Here is a 19,400-nt window from a genome sequence, read left to right as displayed (position 1 = left end):
GAGACTTTTTGAGGAATTTTCAAACTGAAGAAATGTAGTACAGTATAATTACTATAGATGAGTAGAAATTTCAGTAACATTTTCATTCTAAAACTTCTTTATTTTACATTACATAACTTTTAGGCTCATAGCATTTACTCTTTTCACTTTCACTAACTGGCTTCAATACTAAAGAAGTTTATGTCTCTTTTAGGATCCTCGTATATCTTTATTTTTATCCCAAAATAACCACGAAAATCAGAAATGGCACTCTCCTATCCTTTTGGGTAAAACCTAGACATACAGTTTTGTAGATAACAGTTGAAGGGAGAGGTATAAATTTGAAGGTGACAGTATTTTTTAATTTCTGACTATAATTCAGTGCTTTAAATTCTTAAGGTTTTTGAATTGCACTTGTCATCTTTTTAACATATAATGTGGATATTTAAAATGTCTTAGTGTATATGATATATCACCAAAGAAAGGTAAGTTTTATTAATGTAAGAAATATGCACATGTACCAAATATGCATTTATTTGATAAATGGTCACTTAGTCATCAGGTCGTCATAACAAAACTACTCATGTGTCCTGAGAAAGTCATTTAGACATACAGCCAGATCAAAACATTTTAAGAACATGTGCTATTTATAATCTATATTATCTTCAGAGATGAAAATAAGTATATTTATTTTTCATATAGTTACTGGAAATAGTTATTTTGGCACAATGTAAAACAGAAGTTATCCTCCAGGGAAATCTGTATAGTGTGTCATATTTGTTTACTTCTTTCATGAAAAATTAATTCTCCTCATAGAGTCAATTCTAGTTTTTAAAACCTAATTAACCTAATTCATCAAAATCTTTCCCTTTCTTCATTGTTTCATTGTCTCCCTTTAGCCATTATACATCAAATTAGTTTATTAAGTATAGTAAAAAATTTTAAGCCAGTGGTAATATAATTGCTTGGAATATTTTTATTCTATCTTTGTCCCTTGCTATGATAAAAATGGAAAGTTGACTGTACCTTGTAGGAAGATGCTGTGATTATGAGCTGAAAATGAAAGTATGCAATGAAACTTGAGAGTTGTTTCTCTTGGTAGAGAATTTATTGTTCTTTATTATTTCCTACACTACTCTTAAATCTTTCTGTGTTCTTATAGATGAGGGGTTTCTGATATAAGAGGTTTGGGCATTTGGCTGTGCTAAGTTGCTTGTCCTGGGGAAAAATTATAATCTGTATATTCCTAGGTGTTAATCTAAAGGTAAAAATGTGTATAACTCTGTCCTTTTGGGAATGTGGGTAATGTGTTTTTGTGGCTGTCTGTGGCTGGTGTTATCATAGACCGACTGAAGTTGCATGCTTTGGTTTTGACTTACCTGACAACTTAATGTGATCAGTCTTGGTGTATTAAACTTGTTTTTGGTGGGGAGGGGAGGCAAAATTGTACAGTAAATCAAAAATAATTCATGCTTTTTTGTGTTAACTGCATGTTATGCAATGTGACTTTTATTGTTATGTATTTAAAGCCTGCATCTTTATATGAGGTTTTAAGAACTCCCTTTTCTGTTACTCCTCCCCTAGGTTCTGAGTCTTCTGGTAGTGTAGGGTCATCTACGGGCTCTCTCTCACACATCCAGCAACCTCTCCCAGGTACAGCTCTTAGCCAGTCTTCTCATGGTGCACCTGTCGTCTATCCAGCTGTCAGCACTCATAGTTCTCTTTCCTTTGATGGTGGCCTAAATGGGCAAGTTGCATCTCCTAGCACAAGCTTCTTTTTGCTTCCCTTGGAAGCAGCAGGCATACCACCTGGCAGTATTCTGATCAACCCTCAAACAGGTTGGTATCCAGAAAAGGTTTATTTCAGTTGAGATATCAGGAGTTATCCAAAAATTAAAGAATGTATATTAAATGTATTATCTGTATATGTGTTGTCGGCCTTTTATTTTTCATGAGTGATTAGCGTTTTCCCTGGAATTTTATTAAAAACAGTTTATGCTAGAGAATGTTAAAAGACATATTTATATCAGAAAATATTTTTCTCCTTGTGACATTGGTGACGTCGTCTTTTAGGTCAAATAAATGAAACAGTTCATTTCCTAGAAGTGCAACTATCACCTTTGAAAGAGCTTTATTCAAAAGAAGAATCTTATCCTGGGGAAAATAGTATACATTTCATGAAAAAGGAGAACATTAACAGCTCTTACTTCTTTTATAATGTAGTGAAAAGAACCTATAAGTAATTGTCCTTATGAATATGGTAATTGCTTTCTACTGAGGAAAAGTTATTATAAGCTACCTCTTATTATTACTGAAAAAGTAGTCATTGTTAATTAATATTGACAACACATTGTTTGCAGCTCGGAGGTAGTACTTTGTGTTTATTGAATGTTTACTATGTGGCATATACTGTGTTGTGCTTTAAATACATTCTGTATGATAACCCTGTTAGGTGAAATCTACTTTGAGAGATAAACTGAACCTCAGAGAGATTAAGAAACTGCAGTCATTATATATGTTAATTTTTTTCTTAAGTCAAAAGAAGTCTTGGTTGCTAATCAAAGCAACATAGCCCAATCATATAGTTAGATAATGAAAACAACCTTAAATCATTCGGTGACCTTCCTTAAATATTCACAGATTAGCTGATATGGTCAGTCTAGCATGGTAGTTGTTTGGCAAGGTAGATCCAGGTCAGGGTCTCTGAGTGTTCCTGAAACTTTCCTTTTGTTTGTTGTAGACAAAACCGTGGCTTGGAACTTGCCAAGCCACTCAGATATCATTTGTACCTTTTGTTTCTAAAAAGCAAATTAAATTAGCATAGGAAACTGACTCTTAAGAAATTCCGTTTCAGTTTATAATGGTTATCTTTTGATATTTTAGGTCTGTTATATAACTGCCTATTTTCCTGGAGCAGGATATAAGATGATTTAATATTTTACTATTTTCTATTGTTTTTCATTCCAAACATTAGTTAATATGTTTTTTGAAACATGGAAGTGTCAATTGAGTAGGAAATAATAAAGTGAGAAACTAATCAACCTGAAGTTGAATTGTATACTTAATTTTAAACTAGTCCAAAAGTGACCTTTTTTTGAGAAAAGCATTAGAACACATCCAGCTTTTTTCAAGCAGTCCTTAAATTATGCTGAAACATACTTTCACTCAAGTCTAATCTACCATTGTTTTAAAAATTAATAAACAATCCACAAATATCCAGCATGATTTCTTTTTAGTTCTCTATATCCATCACATGAATTGTCAGGAAATTAACTGATGAAAATAATTTGACTTTGGAGAACTTTTCCCACTTGATCGCAATGGAACAGTGTATTCTTCTCTCCCAAATATTATCTTATTATATGTCACATACTTATTTTTTAAAAAGAGAATGTCTGGGGGGCTGTTTAAGACACTATTATTCAGTCAAATTTCTCTTATTTTATATTTTTCCCATCCTAAAATGGTATCATAATCAGTGATCTTTTTATTTCATAATTTTCTTAACAATCCAGTGTATTTTTTTTCTTTATTTTTTTTTAGTCATTCAGTATATAATATGGGAAAAATACTGATCTTTGGGTTTTTTTTAATCTTTGAATCTGTATGTGCATTGAGAAAAAAATCTGGAAGAAGGTATCCAAATTAACTGTAAGGTTATGGGGAATTTATTTTCCTTTTGATCTGTGTTCGTTGGTTTATTTTCCCACAATAAAAATATTACTTCATGTAATAAAAAGTTGTTAGAATCTATGTGTAGAGAGTTACTTAAAATATTCCTCCAGTAATTGATAACCAATAGAATAAGCCTCAAAATCAATACTGAAGTTTCCTCTCATTTTATTTTTTGCCCATGAATAAAGCTCACTGAAATTAAAAGGAAGTTATTTTAGATATTTAGAATTTTTAGATTATTTTCTACTTTTAGCAGGTTAGAATCTATGGAACTAGGACACTGCTATCAAAGCCACAATTTGAAATTTGAAGTTATCAGCCATTTAATTTTCATCAGGTTTTAATCTTACTAGTTGAATATATGCAGTGCGACCTATATGTTAAATATTTCCCATCTAACAGGCTAATTAATGAATTTCCAGTATCCCAAAGTCAAGTTTTGTTTTGTTTTGTTTTTTCCCTCAAAACTGAGATGTTGCACAGTCCTGTAACTCAATTCCTTGAGCAAGGTGTGTTTCAGAATTAAGTTTTTTGGAAAATACTGTGTATCATAATATAATCTGAGTGGATTCTGGAGTGACAGCACCACAGTGAAACACTGCAGCAAAATTTTTGAATATTTACTCTTAAGTGGGAAATACAAAGTCTAGAAATAGCCTTGTATAAAATCAGACTTTGCTTTCCAGGCTAAGAAGAGAAAGCTTTTGGTTTTCAGAAACTTGAGGCCTTTGGAATTGTGAATAAGGATTGAAGATATGTTATAAGTTATTTATAGAATGACCTATATTCAGTCTCCATCGTAAGTGATTTTTTCCCCTTGTTCTTAAAATTTTCAGGTCAGCCCTTCATAAACCCAGATGGGAGTCCAGTTGTGTATAACCCTCCAATGACGCAACAGCCACTTAGAACCCAAGTGCCTGGACCTCCGCAGCCTCCTCTGCCACCCCCCCCACCTCAGCAACAAGCAGCTAATCACATTTTCTCACAGGTGCACATATCCACAATTACATAATGCTAAGTTCATCTACCTTTGCATATTTGGGGCTAAATTCACTAATTATCACTGACATAGCCCACGTAAGTAGCTCTTAGAACTTTAATGTTCTCCACCAATGATGTCCTACTCACTGCTCCTAGGGAGAGAGGTTAACTTCAAGGGCTTTTCTGCAAAGGGAAATTTTTATCTCATGATCCTGTGTGGTGGGTATTTTATCCCTGTTTCACAGTAGCAGGAAATGGACAAGAGGAATCAAAACTAAGATTATACATTATTCCAGTGAACAAAGTGAGTTGTTTTAAAAGTCAACAAATTAGTCACTTTATAAGAAACTGAGTTCTGGCTTCAAGGTACTCTCCATCCCACCTACCCTATGAAAAATAAAGACAAAAATACTTGAGTTAGAAGTATCAAAAGCACTTTTAATAATATTTTGAATTTGTATAAATGTTTAAGAGTTTCCACATATGTTTTCACATTCAGGCTTTTCTTCTAGAGATGTGTTACTCATTCTTACTGGACTTGATTATTCCAGTGTAAACTCATACTTTCATTCTGTCTTTTAAAAGGTTGTATAGCATGTCAAAGACACTTTGTACAGTTATCTGCACCTCTTTTTCCCTGGAAGACAATCTTAAGTATTCCACTGGTGAGAACATGGAGAATATTTTGTGACAGAAGTATAGCGGTAAAGTTGAACTGGAGAACTTTTATTAGTTTTGTTCACAGGTTAAATTGTTTGTATTACAGGAGTGGAAAATGTATGAGCAGTTTGATGAAGTTATCACATATTTTTAAACTAATTAAAATAATTACTGCTCTGGCAATTAAAACTCCTTCTTAGGCAAGACAGTTTCTCTAAAGTTGGACTTGTCAGCTTTTTAACTTTCCAACCTCATTTGATTACATGCACTCAGGTAGATATTAGACAGAATAAAACTCCCTCACAGTCCTTCTCTGTCTAGGTTTCATTCAACTTGGTCTTGAAGTGTTTCTCTTTAATTTGCTATCATGTCATCTTTGCAGTGCTATATATTTCATCAGGAGTTTTACAGGGCAGATTTTCATTTGATTTAATTCAGTGGAAATAGTCTGGCAGCTTCAGAAAAAAAACCCTAAGGTTTTATCTACAGTTATATATTTCAGATTATTATCTCTTAGAAATAGCTTTGTCTGATTTAGTTTTAAGAGACAGTCCTAAAAGATATAGGCAGCTTACTTTAGAAATGATGTCTTAATAGACTATAATTTGAAATCTTGGGGTATGTATCAAACTCCATGGTTGTTTTCCCTGGCATTGCTTCAAGTGCTTCTGGTAATTTTTCATTGAATACAAGAATAGAGAATTGATGAACAAATGATACTCACCAATGATCTTTTGCACAGAGATAATCCATCCATTTCAGCTAACCAAACAAAATAATGCCTGATTTCCAAAGCTTTCAGATAGGCCACATTCTTGAAACCAGTCCCTTTAAGTGAATGCTGTTTTGCAACCAGTTGCAACTGAAGTAGAAAAAAAGGACGTGCTAAGGCTTTTTCTTTCCTAAGAGTTGTCAGAGTTTCACTTTGATCAGCCAGTCTCCCAGCCCACATTTTTCTCATTACCACTTGACACTCTGACAGACATGAAATCATACCCTTGGTGCTGGTATTACTCCTCTTTCTCTTGTTCCCCAGCAGAGTAAAGCTTTTGTTTCATTTGACATTTACATAGTAGGTTAAGTTGTCTGGAAGAAAGTTGTGTCTTTATGGTTGTCTGACTTAATAACACATTGAAGAGCTTGTACTTTGTAGTTTTAAAGCTACTGCACCTCATTTGGTGTGAAGCATGCTGTCATCCATTAGGAAGCTTGCTAATTTCTTCTCACTAACCTTCAGAGGTTAGTGAGAAGTCAGTGGATACTCTTTAGATCTTTCAACTTTTGCTTTTCTTAGTACTTTAACTGTAGGTTTTTTGTGTTTTGTGTGTGTGTGTATGGAATTCTAAACTACTCTAAGCCATTCATTTTTTAGAAACTTGATTTTGTTGTGGAAGGGCAGGTCAGCATTATATATCTTAATCATAGGAATTTCTCTTTGTCTAGATTATTCCTTGAGTAACCTTATTTTGTTAATTTTGCATTTCTAAAGTATACTCTTCAAAAGTATTGTCCATTCAAAAGTTAAATGACTGTATGCAGGTGACTTAAACAGATTGCCACCTGTATGCTGGATTATGATAGTTATTAAACCAATATGTGTGTTAGTCCTTTGTAACAAATTACATAAAGGTAAGATTGGGAAACTAATTTGCCTATTAATTGACAGGTGTATTCCCTAAAATTTAAATATGATTGAAACTTCTTTCATTCTTTAAAATACCTGTGAGTACCCTTGGGAAACATAAATCTTGATTTTTTTTTTTCTGATATGCAGGAGTATTTTGTTAGTAAAATTTCAAAGAACTTCAGTGGATCTTTGTACAAGTTTGAACTGCAAGGATCTGCTTATACACAGATTTTTTTATTTTTCCTAGCATGTACATACTACAGTATACATGATCTGATTATTTGGATCCATGGACTGGAATCTGCAGATGTAGGGCCAGCCATTTATACCCAGACTTTTGACCCTGGAGATTCAGTGTCCCTAAGCCCTGAGTTGTTCAGAGGCCCAGTGTAGTTTCTCAACTTCTAATATTCTCTCAATAAAAATTTTTAGTTAGAAGATAACTGTATGTATCTTCCTTATATAGAAGAGATCTATTTGTGTGTGTGTTTTCTTTAGGCTATTTGTAATGGTACCTACAGTATATTTTCCTTGAAAAATTGCTAAAGTTTAGGCACTTTGGTCCCAAAAGAGTAATAATGCCTTGTCAAATAGAATACTTGACATAGATATTATGTTTGTTATACTGTTTGATGATAAGAATAGAAGAAAAATTCTATTGCTTAGTGTTTATATAGCTAAGTAGAGCAGTCCCTTCATCAAACCAGGAAGAAAGAATAAAGGGGGTTGCTTTTACAGACGTAACCCAAGGGTCTTGTAGGATAACATTTGAAATCTCTAAATTACCTGTTGTAGTGAATCAAGTATTTTTATGAAAAAATTACTTTCTAATTATGGTTTAAATTTAAATGTATGTTCTCAAAACTTTTCTATGTAGAGTTTCCTCGCTCACTATTGTTTTCATTGTTTCCTGTATTGTTTTTAAGATGACTTTGTAGTTTTAAGCTATTGCCGGCAAACTGTAACTCTCCGTTTGTGTAGCCCTTCCCTAGCCTTCTGTTCTGACGTTAACACTGTTTGCCGCCTGTTGTTCCTTAGCCTGTTTGTGCTCCGCGGCCCCTTACCCACCCCCGCTCCTGCCAGTCCCACCCACTCGGCAGCACTCCGTGGTACTCTCTCTCTTCACCTCCTGCGCTGTTTCTGTGGGCGTGTGTGTGCTGAATCCTTGTGAATGTGATTGATGTGATGTGTTCTTCTGTGATTTCCTAACATCAGGGATACATATATTTTGGAAAAAGCATTTTTTAAAAAACTGTATTAGAAATAATTTATTCTGTTCCATAAAATATTTGTTATATTGGCTTATTTTGGCAATTATGTAAAGCCTAATATTTTCCTTGTTTTTCATACTGAAATAATCTTCAGGTCCTAAGATGTTTTAACTACTTTTCTTATTGAGGCTGGTGCAGATCTGTGTAGTCCTGGGGTGGCAGCTTTTATCTGGGTTTAGACTTTCTTTCCCTACCAGGTCCAATAAACTTTGTATCAGTCATTGGGGTGAATTGGAACTTCCAGTTTCATAAGACATCAAGATCTCTAGATATTTAATCTATGACTATAAAGTAATGGTCCTCCCTTTAATCCAAAGCATGCCCCAAGTTATACCTCTCAGTAAGAGCTCCGTAATGACCATCTCTAGTTAGTGAACATATGGGACCACAATATAAAGTACCTTCTGCATAGTGCCTAAAATGAAATAGATACTCAGTAAACATTAATTCCTTCCATTAAGTTGAATCTACCTAACCACCTGTATACTTTTTTCCATTGATGCTCTTACTTTTCAGACTATATGGTCATCACATTTTGAAACTATAAGATGTCTCTTAAAATCACTCAACACTTTTTAAAAAGTGTTTTGTTGAGAGTGTTTTTGTTTTGAGCTATAGGTCAACCTTATTTACCAGCCTTGGCTCTGAATGATTTTCAAAGATCACTTTCAGTCTGAGAAAATGAAATTTTGCCAGCATTGAGAAGGTTGAGAACATTTTTTAAAATAACATAAAAGCCTCAAAAATGTCTTGAAAAATGGCAGATCGTTGGAGTAAGAAAATGACTTTTTCACCAAGATGACTGTAATGGTGGTATATGTCAATCATTATGGTATCTTTTTAAAAAATATTTGGACATATTACATTTTTATTACAGCTGGTAAGCATTTTTAGGTATATTTTCCTCTTCTGAAGTTATTCATTGTATTAGGTGCATAGTGCTAGACTAGGTCAGAACAACCATTTGGGAAGGGTAAAGCCATGCCATGTATTTTCAGTCACTAAGTCAGGTTTCCTTTTTTTCAATCCTTTATCATCTCTATAGCCTTAATTTGCTTTCAAAAATAAGCAGATTATAGAAATTGCAGACATGTCAACTTTGATCTGACAATTCAGTTGCCACAATTTTTAAAGTAATTTTCCTTTTTCAAATTTTTCCTCTCAGTAAAATGTGATACACATTGTTGCCAGTCTGGCTCCTTGGAAACAAGGGAATGCTATTTTAACCCCATTGTAGTCATTTCAGTTGATACTGTGTAGACAAGTCAGAATTGGTCCTTACTTTGTTGAGTCAGATAAACATTTGTCAGATAGCATATAGATTTAGCCTTTTCTTGACACCACTGCCTGCTCTCCAAGTAGCAAAAGCAATAGAAAACTGTCACCTGGTTTACATTTGCCTAGTATCTGATTTAAGGAGTAGACCAAAAAACACCAGGGAAGAATAGAATTGATAACCAAATTATTTTTGAGTTTAGAGAGAAGATCAGAGAGGGTAGATTTTATATATTTTTATTCATTTCTGCTACTATATTTGATCAATAGGAGGAAATACAGAAATGCATAGAACCTGATTCTTCTTACCTTCTGGGAAGAAGGGCATTACAGGGTAATTAGTACCATGCCTGACTAGACTCCTGGTCTTTGAAGTCTTTTTCAGAAAATGTTAGTTGCCTAATATAAAAGTGTACCTTTAATCTTCATTTTAAATAAGTGTCTCCATTTTTTTATTGTGAAATGTGGTTATATTCTACTCTTTTCTGCATGCTATACATTTCCATGAGATATATTTTATAAGTAATTTGTGATGACAGCATTGACAGCATTGTAATATTGCTACCTTCCTGCCTCAGAGTTACAATTTTCTTGAAGCTGTTCTTCTATTAAATCATGCTTGTTGTAGATATGTAATTTCCATGATATTAATATATACTACTGCAGCTCTTCTTAAAATACATGAAGTATTTTTCTTTGATAACATTGGTCTGTGTACGGAAAGCTTACTGATTTCTGACCTCTCCCTCTTTTAGCAGGACAACCTTGGGTCTCAGTTCAGCCACATGAGTCTTGCCCGCCAGCCATCAGCAGATGGTTCTGACCCTCATGCCACCATGTTCCAGTCCACTGTTGTTCTTCAGCCCCCGCAGCAGTCTGGTTACATCGTGACGGCAGCCCCGCCGCCGCCGCCGCCGCCGCCGCCTCCCCTACCACCTGGGCAGCCAGTCCCTACTCCTGGCTATTCTGCCTCTGGTCATCCTGTCAGCCAGCCAGTGCTCCAGCAGCAGGGATACATCCAGCAGCCCTCTCCACAGGTACATTGCTTTTTCATCTTCTGACTTTAGAGACCCTAATTTTAATTTTGCGTGGAGAGACTTTGTGAGAACCAGTGAACAAAACTTGTCAGCCATCTTCCCTTTTGGAGACTAAAATGGATACTAGACAACCACATGACCGGTGGATACTTCAGTTGGAGGGTTAAACTATATGATCTTTGAGTTCCCTTCTGACTCTGAGAGGGTTCTTTTGTTTTAACTAGCTTAAGAGAAACACAGTAAAGTAAATACACTATGAAAATAAAACGGTACATTTTAAGAAGAAATAGATCAGTTTGGGGAGAATTAGCCTCTTAACACTGTTGATTCGCCATGCATAGATCAGTTTGGGGAGAATTAGCGTCTTAACACTGTTGAATCGCCTATGCAAAAATATGTTACCTCTCTCCATGTATTTAGCTCTTCTGTAATTTTTTTGTCAATAGTATTTTATGGTTTTCATTATACAAGTATTACATATAGTTTTTTAAATATATCTTAAATATTGAATGTTTAAAGTGATATTCTAAAGGAAATTATTTTTAAATTTTATTTTCCATTTGTTAACTGATAATATGTAGAAATAAAATTGTTTTTTGTATATTGATCATTTTTTATCCTGCGGACTTTCTAAATTTGATTGTTCTACATATATTATTCTTTCCAATCTCTTTGCCTTTTGTTTCTTTTTTGCCTTATTGCATTAGCTAAGTGCACCACTGTTGAATATACTCACAGGAGAGGGAAGTAACATCTCTAGAATCCATGTATTAACTGAAATGTGTTTTGAAGTACCTATGCTTACATTGTTCCCAGTCTTAGGGGTAAGCTTTCAGTCTTCCATCATTAACTGTGAAACTATCTGTGGATTTTTTTTTGTACATTTCTCTTATATTCCTAGTTTATTGAGAGTCTTTACCATGAATGGATATTAATATTATTTTAAAAAATTAAAAAAAAACACAGATCTCTGTTCTTTTAGAAGTAGCCCAATCAGAAGAGCAGAACTTGAGAGCCCATGAACCTAATGAAGTTAACTCTCTACATACTTCCATATCAATGGATTAATTGTTTATTCTTTACCCCAAACCAGATCCGATTACGTTTAGAGAAATTCACAACTGATACAAATGGCTTTGGGTAGCAAACTAAATCAGGCTAGTCTTATTGGCATTTTTTCCAGCTTTATTAAAGTATAATTGACAAAATGTGTATTGGCATTTTAATTTGCATTACAAATATGAGAAGAATTAAAGAATGCAGTCAGTGCTAATGTGCCTATGTAGGAAAGGATAAACTGACTTACATATTTGGTGATAGCTATTCAGCAGGTAAATTGAATGAGCTCCCGATACATGCTTTAACCAAAATGAGTCTCAGAAACAATGTTAATTGCAAAATAAGCTGCATGAAGTTATGTGAATGAGTGTGTGAAAGTTGCTCAGTCATGTCCGACTCTTTGTGACCCCATGGACTATACAGTCCATGGAATTCTCCAGGCAAGAATACTACAGTGGATAGCCTTTCCCTTCTCCAGGGGATCTTCCCAACCCAGGGATCTAACCTTGGTCTCCCACATTGCAGGCAGATTCTTTACCAGCTGAGCCACCAGGAAAGCCCATGAAGTTATGTAAAGTAACCATAAATGTGCGTTTTTAAAATTCTCAACAATTCTATAGTATATTACATAGATAATTGATAATAGGTTACACACACACACACTCGAGAAGTTTAAAAATATTTATGGGAATGATGTACACCAACTGTGAGATAATGATGCTTTTTCTATGGCGTGTAGAGCAAAGGAATGTTGGAGTGCGCCTTTAAGTATTTCAATAGTATTTGGTTTTGTAACAGAGAGAAAAATCTGAAACAAATATGACCAAAAAATTTAAATCTACTAAATCAAATTTAGTAGCAGGGAAATTGCTATATATCTTTTGTTATGTATACTATATGTTTTAAATTTTTTAATTTTTTTTTCAGGTAAATTTAAAGCACAGAAAAATCAGTTTTCAGATGATTAGTGATGGGGAGAATTATTACTCATTACACTCTGATATTTCTGACAGGGAAATAAAGATTTCTACTGCACATAAAATTAATTATTTTTCCCTCAATCCTTGTTCCAGATGCCAGCCTGTTATTGTGCTCCAGGCCACTACCACTCTAATCAACCTCAGTATCGCCCAGTCCCTTCGGTCCATTACAGTTCACATCTGAACCAACCACTGCCACAGCCTGCACAACAGACAGGTGAGTAGAATTCATGAGTTTAGGAATTCTCAGCTTTGAGTATTGATGTTTTTTCATCTTGGTTTATTTCCGTCTTACCACTAAGGTACTGCCAAGGTACTGCCACACTCAGTCAGTCAAGGATTTTAGATAGATGAATACATGTGAATGTGCAAACCAGTGAGAGGAAAGAGTAGGCAGATCTTAGATGAAAAGAGTGGGCACCATCCAGAGAATACCCTACCGTCAGGTTTCCATGCTAAAGACTTGGGGGCCATAATGAGAAGAGTGAGCAGCTTCGCAGTGCTGACTGCCACGTAGCTGCAGCCGTCACTGCGTCCTGTAGTAGACAGCAAGACTTACAGAAAAGGCAAGTTAAGATATCTGCTGAACAGGTAACCCAAAACAAGGCCCAAAATGACCTAACTTTGGTTGAGAGCTCTAGCCTAGCGAAGATATTTTGGTGTTTTCATCTCTGTAGGAATGCATTGAAAGGAATGATGTTCTTACACATCTTTTTTGTGTTTTATTTTTCAGTTTTCTGGTTGTGTAGTGAAAGGTATATTTAAACCGAATGCAGTCTAATCCTAAACATATCAAATGTATTAAAACTGGAAAGATTGTTTTTCTTTTGCCCCTTTCAAATTTTCTCTCAGCCTTCCATGAAGACAACTATGATCTCAGTGTAAGAGCTATCTTACTAATTTTACTAAATTCATTTCTCTCTGTGCTTCCCGCCTAGATGTGTGCTTCTGCCCCAGATGTTTAATAAGGTATTCTTTTCAGCCTTTTACATAACTCTAGGTGTTGACAGAGAATTTTTATTGGTTTCTTTGAAGCCTTTTTAGCTGCTTGTCACCATTTGAAGGTGCTCAGGCTACATCAGCATGACTGCTGAGGCCACATAACCCTCCATCTGCTCTGGACAGTTTCTTGCTCTTGCTCATGTATGTAGCCTTTGATGGGTTCCACAATTTCAGGAGAAAGACATCTGCCCTGCGTGGTCTGATGAGAGAACTGTTCTGCCTCTCCTCACTCGTGCAGTCCTCACTCAGCATCAGCTTTACCAGATAAGACTCTTACTTATCACCTCAGCAGGGAAACTTCCAGGGCCTCAGTCTGTTGCTCTCAGGAGCTGTCTTGTACTTAATGTGTAGGTTTTTCCCGTTTTTGTGTTACTGGCCTTGTCTTATATGTGTGACAAACGTTCTTCCAAAGGATGTTGAGTACATACAGTGGTCATTTTGGCCAACTTAGAATTTGTCCTCTGTCTCAAAATTGACTCCCTTTAATTTCAGGGTTTCCTGAGGTTTAGTAATACATTCCACTTCAGCTGGTATATGCTCTAATTTTGAAAGGCATCAGAAGCTGTCCCTTATACCTGGAGACATTGGTCATGACACTGCTCACTAACTTTAAATACATTGTTGTTTTATTCTAATAGAAATTATTTCCTAAGTTTCCTGGACCTCCTTGACTGACTTTTCATATCATAATTATGATAGTTTATTATTTTTATTGTTTTTATTTATTATTTTATTTATTATTTGTTTTTGTTATATTTACTTATTTATTTATAATATATTTGTTATTGTTATTTTTATTATATTTTATTTATTTTATTTTTTAAAACATTGTTTTTATTGTTTAACTTATTATATTTTAATGTTTAATTATTTTATTATTATTTTATAAAACAAATTATAATACAGATTACAGCTAATGTTATGATAGTAAAAAAAGAAATTGGCCTTTTCTTTCCCCATTCAAATACTTTGCATGTGACTAATTAACTTATTAGTTCATTAGTATATGTAGTTAATGAAGCGGGCAAAGAAACTTTGTTTTGTATTTGTGTGAGCTTCTCAGTTTTATTCTTTTTCATGGCTAAATTTTATTCCTCTCTATTGTCAATGTGCCTGCAAAATTAAAACTTTCAATCACAGTTTGGACCACTGTGTTCATGCAAATGCTTCTCTACCAAAAATATTCCCAATTACTTAAAACAACTGTGAATGCCACACATCCCAATTCAGGGCCAGAATATCTACATAACAAATGACGTGTGTTCATTATCAGTGATATTTTAATTGTTGGGTTTTTCCTAATGCTGGTGGTTGTGGTGAGAAGGAAAGAAACAGTAAGTCAGATTGCATCTGGACAGTACAGGCACAGAAAAGTGTATGTGTCTGTATGATTTTGCCATTGTGTTTGACTCTTAAAAGAGTCAGTCATAATATTAATGTAACACTTTATAACTAGAGTTGGTTCCTCCAGTTACTTTATGTAATAATATCTTCTCAACTCAAACTTAAGGTTCATGTCATTCAGATTGAAGAACAGAAGAGAAATAAATCCTCAAAGAACCCTTATCTGAAAGGGGAAAAAAATATTGTTATGCTAGTAAGTAGGAAAGGAAATTTCCCTTTAAAGAAAATTTCAGTCATGCCAGTGCCACTTAACTTTGTTCGTCATTATATTGAACCTTTGTATGGAATTTGTAGGAGTTGGATGATTAATATATATAATCTAAAGACTTTTGTGATTAGCCGGTGATTGTTTTTTATGTCTAAGCTTACAGAAAAAAATGTGCGTTTGGGACTTCCCTGGTGGTCCAGTGGTTAAGAATCCGCCTTGCAATGCGGGGAACATGGGCTCAAATCCTGGTCGGGAAGCTAGGATCCCACATGCTGCAGAGCGGCTAAGCCCGAGCGCTGCAAGCAGAGCCTGTGCACCACACCCAAGAGCCCGTGCGCCGCAGCTCGGCCCCAGTGGGTTCGCAGAGAGACGCTTTTAAAAATGTGCATTTGTGTTTGTGTGTCTCCTAACAGAAAAGCAGAATGCACTGGGAGATGCACACAGTAGCTTTTTGGTTCTGATGTTCTTTTTACAGATTTAAAGCAATTTACTTGGTAGTAACTTACATTTCTGTATGTAAACATTATACTTTCTCGTTTTCTTTTTTTTCTTATATTTTTTACTTTCCACCATCCCCATCTGATTAAAATTAGAAGCAATTTGTTAAATCCCTTAGATAGATAAGATAGATAAGTTAGGACAACTTATTTCCACTGAGGCACAAATAAATAATTTTTAAATGTTTGTATATGAATCTGAAGAAAATTTTGCTCTAAATCAACAAACCCAGTTGAATCAGATATTCTCAGATCAGTAGGGTATGAGCAATATAAACATAGGATTTTCTGTTATTTTCCCTTTTGAGGGCAGGAAGGAAGTTGGGGAAATAGCTCAAGGATTGGTCTTCCATCCACATGCCAGAGGACTGCTGTAGTTACTGATCTCCTTAACAATAAACCCATCTATTATGGGAACTGAATTGAAATCAGTACTAACATCACTGCTGGGGAAAGAACATAAAAATCTTCTGTTATGAATGTGAAACTACTATGGTCATTAAAACAAGGTTGAAAGGTTGAGTCAACCCCTGTCAACAGGAGCAGAAGAAATTCTGGCTATCATAAGGCCTTTTGGACAATGTATTGTGTTACATGAAAGAAAACAAAATAGGAGTCAAATCCTAACAGCCCTTATTTGTATTTAACTGGTGTTAGGTATATCATGTAAAGCCCCTAGGTTTCAATTTACTCACTTGCAAAGTAAGGGAGTTTTGTTAATACGTCTGTTGAAGCTTCTGTGTACCCTACAATTCCATGATTCTGTATGTCTGTCTTAGATAAATCATTTCTAGTTCAGAAGCGTAGAATATTGGAAGATTGGTTTGCAATAGCTTAGTGCCTACTGCCGTTAACAGGAGCCATACAAGCAAAGATTTTAAAAGATCGGTTACCTTCCAGCTGCAATAATAAGAATTTGTTATCTTAACCCTTTACCATAAAATGTACAACTTGAATACTATGGAGTATATGATAAAGAAACTTCCTGCAGGTAGTAGTTACAGCAAAGATTTTAGGTTTCTGAGGCCTGGCTGTTCTGTTTAGCTGCTTTCATTCTTAGGACTCTTTTGAAAAGTTTGCAGCTTCACCATATATGTTTAATATTTTGCAATAATTGGCCTTGTTCCTGAGCTGTTGGATTCGGGGCCGTAGCACTGTCTGAGAGGTTTACATTTCTCACAGTGAACCGGTCTCTTTTTCAGCTGCTTCCTGGCTTCTTTTTACTCAGGTTTCCACTGCTTTCTTTTCTTTTCTTTTCTTTTTTCCCTTCTTCTTTCTTTTAATGCTATATTAAAGTGTTAACATTTGCTTATATTTTCCATTAATTGTAATGCCTTTTAATCATGCTTCATACTCAGAAATAGGGATTTGAATTTAAATGACAACCTTGGCTTAATATAATTTACCTTTTAAAAAATTCATGAAAGCTGTTGCTTTAATTTCTTTTCCAAAGAAGAATTGGATGACAGATTGCTTTTGATTAGAGCTTTTCTTGAAAGTTTAATGTCCTATGAGCATGCCAGATTCTTTAGCGAAAGTCAAATACATCTTTTTCCCTAATACTAAATAGCTTTTTAGGAGTATTATTGTGCATGCCATTAAATGGACTTAAGATACATAAAATCATTTGAAGGTATTTGAAGGGATATAATTTAATTTTTTTCCAAACTGTGATATTGTATGCATGTGGGAAGCAAAAATGACTCCATAAAGCTAAATATCATTTTAGTTTTGCAGCCTCTGGTAATTCAAAGATTATCAATGCATTATACCTGTAATCTTAGCTTTCCAGTCAGCAGACTACAGTAGGGTCCTGTTGACCACAGCTACCAAACAGTCTGTAAGATGCCCAAGAATAATGGCAGCTTTGCAGGGCACAAATTTAAAAGTAACCAGGATATGAAAGACAAACAAGGAAGAAAGGATCCTATTGGATGAGCAGAGGAGGGGTGATACTTATAAGAGATTAGTTATGTCAAATAGGGACTCTAGCTACAAAGTCACTTACTAACAACTATTGACTTGAGTAATAGGAATTTTGTATTTATATTACTAGGTGGTAGTCCTGGCTACCCTTGTTTTATCATTGATTCTGTAAGCGTTTCTTAGTATTGCGTGACCAGCACAGACTCAAACATTGTATATTACCTACAGATCCACATATTTCCCTTTTCCCTTCCTCACTAACCTGCCGCCACTGGAGCCAAACATATCTGGTAAGTATAGATTTCCTTGAGTTGTATACCCTCTTCTACAGGACTGTCATTTAAATAGCTTTGACCTATAACCTGTATGAACCTATTTTTATTAGATTAATATTTTGTGTTTGTAATTTTCTTAATTTAAGGCACAGGAGTAGGAGAGCAGAGGGTGACAGAAGATAAAGAACAGCGATTGTGTGCTGGTGTTAGGTTAACGTGTATTCTTCCACATGCACCTAACAGACTTATCTTAGTTGAATTTGTCTGCTCACTAAAATAATGCCACAGACAAAATAGAAATCAGATTACAAACGAGATTTTGATGATTTGGAAACGTTTTTCATAAACTGTCTTGTAGATACCTGGTTACAATTAAATTTAGAGTTGGCAAAATGGCTCACCCAAGAAAGAAAAAAATCTACCCTGACAGCAGTGCTTCTGCTATGCAAATTCAGTCTTGAAAAAATTTAATAATACTGTTAAATGAAATAACCTTATATTTATGACTATTCTGACTAAGCACTTCTTCAGTTTCTTTTTCTTATATTTCTGATTATGTCTAATCCGTATTAAGATTGCTTTCCTTCAGCACAAGTGATAGTTCAGGTCACCTATATAAAATAGAACTAGCCTGTTCACGCCTGTGCAGTGCTTTTCTGCTGAGCGCTGTGTTTCCTTCTTGCTCTTTTCCCTGCTGAAGTCAAAGAGAGTTAAAAACAGAATATTCTTTGGAGCCCTCCGGGGAAGTGCCTGAGCCATCAATTTGTATTGTCCTAGTTCTCTCAGCTTGCAGAATTGATTGTGGTTTCCTCTGAAAGCACTGGAAGAAATGGGATAATATTGCAAAACTGCGATCTTTTAACAAAGGAGAATGTCAGTGTTAAATAACACTTACACTGAAATCTGGGTGTTTATTCTGTTGTTTGATATCACATATAGTGGCATTGCTTGCTTTACAAAACAGATGCTTTCCTACAATATTCAGAAATTTCTACAAGAGATATTCTATTTTCTTCATACACCCAGTTTAAATCCAGATTTGTCACAGGAAGGATTTTTTTTTAATAGATGTACTGAAACACTTTATTGACAAAAGAATAATTTAGGTAGTAGCCAAATTGGAGATGTATTGAGCCTCAGAATACTGGAAATACTCTTGTAGTATTTTTAAAACATAGCAATACTTTTCATTCTCAAGATGCTTTTTTGTCCTTCCTAATCTCACCCTTCTCCCTCTTTTCCAGATCGTTGGATTTTTTTTCTCATATTTGACGATTTTCAAACTATACTTTTGAACATATCAGAGCTTTGTCCCTCCCCTCCTTTGGCCTGAATTAGATAATGAAATTGAACCAAGGTGCCACTTCTTTAATAAATGCCACGCTGTAACAGTGATGCTGTGAAACCTGACTATTTAAACACATGTTTAAAACAACACTTCTTTAAGATGTAAATTTTATTAAGCAGGTGTGAATAAAGTAAGGCATGTCTGTTATTACATGGTTCTTTATGTTGCTAACACACTATTATGGTTTTGTCTTGCA

At 34.9% G+C, this 19,400-nt stretch overlaps 1 protein-coding gene across 9 annotated transcripts in view; it reads left to right on the top strand.

Moving 5' to 3' along the window:
• Nucleotides 1–19,400, top strand: part of R3HDM1 (R3H domain containing 1) — a 90,985-nt gene that overhangs the window by 35,809 nt on the left and 35,776 nt on the right. For 5 of the 9 annotated variants that reach the window (XM_020879263.2, XM_020879261.2, XM_020879260.2 and 2 more), the window contains 4 exons: nucleotides 1,564–1,818; nucleotides 4,491–4,642; nucleotides 10,224–10,505; nucleotides 12,638–12,761. In XM_020879263.2, the coding sequence (XP_020734922.2) occupies nucleotides 1,564–1,818; nucleotides 4,491–4,642; nucleotides 10,224–10,505; nucleotides 12,638–12,761 (813 nt within the window). The remainder of the gene's footprint in view (nucleotides 1–1,563; nucleotides 1,819–4,490; nucleotides 4,643–10,223; nucleotides 10,506–12,637; nucleotides 12,762–19,400) is intronic. The other 4 variants (XM_020879259.2, XM_020879257.2, XM_020879264.2 and 1 more) reach the window with 2 other exon arrangements.

This window comes from Odocoileus virginianus, chromosome 13 (genome assembly GCF_023699985.2).
Source record: "Odocoileus virginianus isolate 20LAN1187 ecotype Illinois chromosome 13, Ovbor_1.2, whole genome shotgun sequence".
Lineage (NCBI taxonomy): Eukaryota > Metazoa > Chordata > Mammalia > Artiodactyla > Cervidae > Odocoileus > Odocoileus virginianus.
Note: the sequence above shows the minus strand (reverse complement) of the source record. Positions and strands in the feature narration are given on the sequence as shown.